A 6,902-nucleotide genomic window follows, 5' to 3' on the forward strand; every position below is an offset into this window, starting at 1 on the left:
AAAATTATCTGATTTAGTGACTCTCACCTTCCTAAAGTGATGTGTATGTGTGTATTACATAAAAGACATACATGTTTCTTTAAAGAATTTTTGTGATACCCCCTTGAGATAACTGACGATAACTAGGCTTGACAGCAGTAAGTCTATACTAAGGGCTATAGAAATATTTGTTCAAGACAGTGTGTTTCAGGGAATGTTTGCAGAACACTACTTCTGTGTGTTATTACTAGGTGTACACGAAAAGGGGTTCTGGAGTTAATAAGTTTAGAAAACAGCGAGTCAAAAAGGTATTTGTGTTTTTTTGTTCCTTTACTGGAAGACCTCTGAAAGATTCTCATATGGTGATGTGCCCTGTGAGTCTACAAAGGAGAGGCTGCAAGGAGCATTTCTCAAACTTGTTTGCAGAACTAATGTTTTATGGCACACCTTTTGGGAGATAATGAATTAAAGAGTATAATCTTAAATGCTCCAAGAGACACATGATTGAATAGCAAAGAGTGAAAAGCAATGGATACTGTTTCATCAGTCAATCTAAATTAAATCAGATTCGACTTCAGCTGACAAGTGGATTCTTCCAGAAATAGACTCAGCTCTAAGCTGCATCACCTCAGAATGCCAGCTAAGCAGGAGAGCAAATTTTCCATCATTCCAAACTAGTTAAAAATTTCACTTTCTTAAACAAAAAATTTCAATGAGAATAACACAGTTAAATGTCATCCCCTTTATTCCTTGTGTTCCTGACACATTTTTATAGTCTGACCAACTTCACTGTATTTTCCCACCTGAGGCATATCCTAATGCCTTGAATTAATATATTCACCTTTTATAATGACACAATAAAGTAATTATGGTTCTGTTACGATAAACATAGTTATTGAGATAATCCATTCTATTGATCTTAGACCTGAAAGGAATGTCATCATTTATATGCTTTACATTTAGACAAAAAACAAACCAAACTCACTGCCATCAAGTCGATTCTGACTCATAGCAACCCCCACTGGGTTTCCGAGGCAGTAAATCTTTACGGAAGTAGATTGCCCCATCTTCTTCTGCAGAGTAGCTGGTAGGTTTGAACCATCAACCTTCTCATTAGCAATCAAATGCCTTAGGCACTGCACACCAGAGCTCCTTATGTTTTATACTTACACCTATGAAATGGTTGGCTTGGTACACCAAAAAAATTTCATTATAATGAAAAAAAGTTGTGGAGACAGAATAAAACTCAAATCTGGGAGAGGTGCAAGAGTAGGTAGACAGTCTAAAACTGATATACCTTGGAAGATGGGTTTTAAAAATAGGGGGGAAAAAGTTGTTCTTATAAGCTCAAGGAAAAAAAAAAAACAAACAGGCTCTTGCAGGTTAAGACTTTTATGAGTAATGTCAACTTCTATAGGGCCTGTTCCCCTCAACAATTCTTAAAGAAATCTTCCCTAAAGTGAGTGACTTGGTGCATAATAAGGCCTGCTCTCTGTCTGAAGCTTTTGGCACAATGGCTACACTTATAAGGCTTCTCCCCTGTATGAATTCGTAAATGAATAACAAGGCTTGGTCTCTGCCTAAAGCTTTTCCCACAGTAATTACATTTAAAAGGTCTCTCTTCAGTATGAGTTCTCTGGTGCAAAGTAAGAGCTGTCAATCGAATAAAACTTTTCCCACAACTGTGACATCTATGAGGTTTTTCACCTGAATGAGTTTTCAGATGTCTTTTAAGACTAGATCCATGACAAAAACTCTTCCCGCACTCAAGGCATTTATATGTTTCTTCTTCAGAGTGGGTTCTCTGGTGCCCTATAAGGTGTGATCTTCGAGTGAATCGCTTTTTACATACAGTACATTCATAGGGCCTCTCCCCAGTGTGAAGTCGCTGGTGTCTGTAAAGGTCCGAGCTGCGAAGGAAGCTCTTCCCACATTCAGGGCACTTGTAACATTCTGCTCCCGAATGAATTCTCTGGTGCCCAGTAAGTTGTGACTTCCGAGCAAAACACTTCCCACACTGAGAACATCGGTGAGGCTTCTCTCCTGGATGCTTTTTCTTATGGGGTTTAGGGGTGACAGACTCTTCCAGGCTGGAGCTCTCAGGTTTCTCTCCCCCAGAGTGGTTCTGAGGATTTACAAGCTTTGTTAAATCTGTCTGTAGCTCCTCTGGAGGGGGCTCCCATTGATTTTCTAACTGTTCATAGTCTTTTTGCAAAATGGGACCATGTAGAGCATTCTCCTCTAAAGTAACAATAAATGGGTATATATTCTCCAGTTTATTCTGTTTTGAAGTGTCTTCTTCATTTTCTCTCTGGACCTCAAAACCTGAGAGAAGAAATAGAAATTTCAGATATCACCATGTTCTAAGGAAAACACAAAGTAAGGGAATAAGAAGAGTTCTACTAAACCACTAGTGCGAGGAAAAACTCCTAAGTGGAATGTCAAAGCTCTTTATCCTGATGAAGGCTGAATTTGTCTTTTCTTTCTGCCCTAGTGTTCAATGAACAATTACTTACCTATCTTGGGATCATGTAATTGTTTCATTTCTTTGGAGTCCTGTAATTCTTTCACCCATGGCTCTTCTCTAGGCGCCAACGGGAAGTTCAGGTCAAGCTTTAGTATTGGATATCCTGGTCACAGGAAACATGGGAAGCAGGGTAGTTAGGATTACCCAAAGTTCGTCTGGAGTTTAGGCTGATTTCTTGGACAAACAATCCCTCAATGTCTACTTGCTTCTCCGTTAGGATTATTTCACCTGGTGCCTCTGACAGTGTGTCCTTGTTTCTTTAAGCATAGGAACACCATCAAAATGAGAAAGAGATCCCTTTGGACTCAATTCAAACGTAAGTAAGGAGATAGATTTCCACCATGGCAGCATGATGAGCTCTGTGGACCCACTCCTCAGTGAACCTGGTGAAAGTTATTTTTTTAATAAAAACATTTTAAAGTCCTCTGGAAATGGTCCTAAGGGCATACAACAAATGAAGAAATGCCTATAAGAAAAAGAAAAGCTACTAAAATTTGGTAAAAACAGCAAAAGTCCGAAGTATCTGAACCAAGACCTCTCCCTTTTCCCTTCCTCCAGGTTCAGCAAGACAGAAGATCCTATTCAGAGCAGTGCAGTCAAGAGAACATGGATTCCTCTTTCCCCAGTTCCCGCCAGAAAGCTATCTTCCCAGAAGAGGCAGGATGTTAGTATTTCTTATCCTTGTCTCAGCTACCTGTGGTTGTTGTCAGGTGCCATCCAGTTGGCTCTGACTCATAGTGACCCTATATGTAACACAATGAAATGTTGCCCCATCCTGCACCATCCTCTAAATCGTGCTGTGTTTGAACCCACTGTTGCAGCCACTGTGTTAATCCATCTCTTTGAGGGTCTTCCTCTTTCTCACTGACCCTCTACTTTACCAAGCATAATATCCTTCCCCAGGGAGCTTGGTTACATGTTACTGAGTATAAATTCTGTTTCAATTACTGAGTGTAAATAAGAGGTATGGTTCCTTGGGTATGGTACCACTTGGCCATGGTACCACTGAGAACACTAGGGCCAAAAGTGCCCTTGTCCAAGTTTGAAAGGTAGTGGTTCCATATCAGGGGAGGCAAGCTAAGAAACCCCCCTCCCCCCTAACTAGCACTCAGTTCCTAAAGCAGTGATGTCACTCAGAGAGAAGAGCACCACTATTCCCACCTGAGCTGCTTAACTGTGGCTGAGAGATATTGCCTGGGGGAGTCGCAGGTCATAAAGTAGACAGCTACTATCGCTGCCTCAAAAAAATGGAATTCATTTTCAACAAAGCATGGAGAAGTTCAAGAATAAGGGACCTCTCAAAAAGAGGGGAGGTTGTCTTGAAAGCAACTGGTAGATTTACTGGTGATATAGGCTAAACTGTAGGATGTTTGGTTTGTAGGGGAGAACCAGAGAAAGAGAGAACTGGGATGAGCCACCTTGGGGTCAAAACAAATATCAAAAACAGACCTCAGGAACTCTCTTTTCAAAGGAACCTGAACTTGATTAGATTAATTTGAACAGCAATTTGTGCTCTAGATCATTGTTGAAAACATGGGAACATTCAGGTCACAATTAGTGGAGCTTAACAGTTGGGTCTGATCAGTATAAGAGACAGTCAAAGGAGCTCTGCCAAAACCACTGTCATTTCAAGGTGTCTACGGCATACCCAAAGCTGTGCCGTACGAGGAAATGATACCAGAAGTTTAACACTGCAGGAGAGGGAGCACATCAATAAAATAACCCAGTAACTTGCTAAAGAAACAAGCAAATGACAATAACATGCCCCAGGAGATAGGGCAGGTACACAGAGTTACTACAGTGTATTAATTAAAATGTCCAGTTACCAACAAAAAATTATGAGACATGCATGAAAACAGGATTATATGATCAACGCACTAGAAAAGAACAGGCAACAGAAACTGATTATGAGAACAACCAGGTATGTTTTGATTTAAAAGACAAATATTTCAAAGAATCCATTATAAATATATTAAAGACCTTTAGGAAAGATCAAAGACACTGAGGAAGGTATGATGATGTCACATCAGAAAGTATCAATAAAGAGATAGAAATTATAGTAAGGAACTAAATGGAAATTCTGGAGTTGAACAGTACCATAACCGAAATGACAACAACAACAAAAAATTACTGAGTGGCTCTACAGTAGATTTGAACTGACAGAAGAAAGAATTAGTGAACCTGAAGATAGATTTACACAGATTAAATAATCAGAAGAAATGAGGGGAAAAAAAGAATGAAGAAAAATAAATGGAGCCTTAAAGAAATGTGGAACATCATTAAGGGCACCATCATAGGAGTAATGGAATAACAGAATGAAAGGAGAGAAAGGAACAGAAAGAAACATTCAAAGAAATAATGGCAGAAATGTCCAATCTTATGTCTCACTCAGAATACAGTCTAGAACATTTGTTTCCCAACGATGATAATGCAATGCCTGGGACATTAAAATAATCTTGTGGCTACAGCCAAGAAAGGAAGGTTGGACAATCCACTTCTGTAGTGATACTGCCTCAGAAACCCAAGGAGGGGTCGCTATGAGTCGGGTCCGGCTCGACAGCACATTAACAACAACACTCTATTTGACTTAATTAACCAAAGAAATACTGTAAAAAGTAGAAGGCTAGTAGGGAAGCATAGGTGTGTGTGGTAGTTTTAAAATTTGCCCTAAAATTCTTTGATATTCTTTCATTCAAAATGTGGAGCTTAAGTCTCCTCCCCTTAAGTATAGCTTGGACTGAAGGACTCTCTTCTAATGAATAGAATATGGTGGAAATGATGTTTTATGACTGTTGTTGTTAGGCACTGTCAAGTCAGTTCTGATTCACAGTGACCCTGTGTACAACAGAATGAAACACTGCCCACTCCTGCACCAGCCTCACAATGGTTGCCAGACATGAGCCCATCATGCAGCCACTGTGTCTCACTAAGGTCTTCCACTTTTCCACTGACCCTCTACATTACCAAACATGATATCCTTCGCCAAGAATTGGTTCCATATATTGTCCAGCTCTCACATGCATATGAGACTACTGAAAATACCATGACTTGGGTCAGGTGCACTTTAATGTTCAAAGTGACATCTTTGCTCTTTAACACTTTAAAAGGGTCTTTTGCAACAGATTTGCCCAATGCAATACGTCATTTGATTTCCTGACTGCTGCTTCCATGGGCATTGATAGTGAATCCAAATAAAATGAAATCCTTGACACCTTCAATCTTTTCTCCATTTTTCATAATGTTGCTTATTGATCCTGTTGTGAGGTTTATTATTTTTATGTTGAAGTGCAATCCATACTGAAGGCTGTAGTCTCTGATCTTCATCTGTAAGTGCTTCAAGTCTTCTTCACTTTCAGTAAGCAAGGTTGTATCATCTGTATATCACTGGTTGCTAATGAGTCTTCCTCTAAACCTAATGCCATGTTCTTCTTCATATAGTCCAGCTTCTCAGATTATCTGCTCAGCATGTAGATTGAATAAGTATGCTGAAAGGATACAACCCTGACTCACACCTTTTATGATTTTAAACCCTTGTTCTGTTTGAATAACTGCCTCCTGGTCTATGTACAAGGCTGGCGGTTCAAACCCACCAGCCACTCCTTGGAAGGAAGGTTGGGCAATCTACTTCCGTACTGATACTGCCTCAGAAACCCAAGGAAAGGCTGCTATGAATCGGATCTGACTCGATGGCAGTGAGTTTAGTTTCTTTTGGTTTTGGTCTACGTACAGATTCCTCATAAGCATAATTAAGTATTCTGGAATTTCCATTCTCTTCCATTCAGTTGGCCAGGTAGCTGTCTTTCAAATTTCAGGGCATATGCAGCACTGCATCCGTTTATTGAAGCATCTCAATGGGTATTCTGTCAATTCCTGGAGCCTTGTTTTTCACTGATTCTTCAGTGTAGGTTGGACTTCTTCTTTCAATACCATCGGTTTTTGTTTTGTTTTGTTTTGTAATATTTTATTGTGTTTTAGGTGAAAAATTACACAGAAAATTAGTTTCACAGTTAACAATTTACACACACCTTGTTCTGTGACATTGGTTATGATTCTTTTTTTTTAAACTGTGATTTGAGTGAAAGTTTATAGAGCAAATTCACTTTCCTTACAGCAGCTCACATACACTTTGTCTCATGACATTGACTACAATTTTTCACAATGCAAGAGCTCCCCTCCTGCTTCCTCCCCATAGATACCTCTTCCCTGTGTCCTTCTCTCCATATACTCCAGCCCCCTGAGCTATGTCCCTGTGCATACACAGCCCTTCTATTCTCCCATGATTATTCTCTCCAAGGAGTGTATCTACCTAGTGTAAATGTTCAACTCATATGCCTGTCTTTTGTTTGGCTGGAAGCCACAGGAGTGAGTTCAATTCCAGACCTGAAGGGAAGCAAGG

At 39.8% G+C, this 6,902-nt stretch overlaps 1 protein-coding gene across 1 annotated transcript in view; it reads right to left on the reverse strand.

The window, feature by feature from the left end:
• Positions 1-1,408: 1,408 nt before the first annotated feature.
• Positions 1,409-6,902, reverse strand: part of ZNF449 (zinc finger protein 449) — a 16,837-nt gene continuing 11,343 nt past the window's right edge. The window contains exons 3-4 of the mRNA XM_007958496.2: positions 2,496-2,609; positions 1,409-2,304 (exon numbers count right to left, since the gene is read on the reverse strand). Of these exons, the coding sequence (XP_007956687.1) occupies positions 1,409-2,304; positions 2,496-2,609 (1,010 nt within the window). The remainder of the gene's footprint in view (positions 2,305-2,495; positions 2,610-6,902) is intronic.

This window comes from Orycteropus afer, unplaced genomic scaffold (genome assembly GCF_000298275.1).
Source record: "Orycteropus afer afer isolate SDZICR_OR568_19922 unplaced genomic scaffold, OryAfe1.0 scaffold00993, whole genome shotgun sequence".
Taxonomy (NCBI): Eukaryota; Metazoa; Chordata; class Mammalia; order Tubulidentata; family Orycteropodidae; genus Orycteropus; species Orycteropus afer.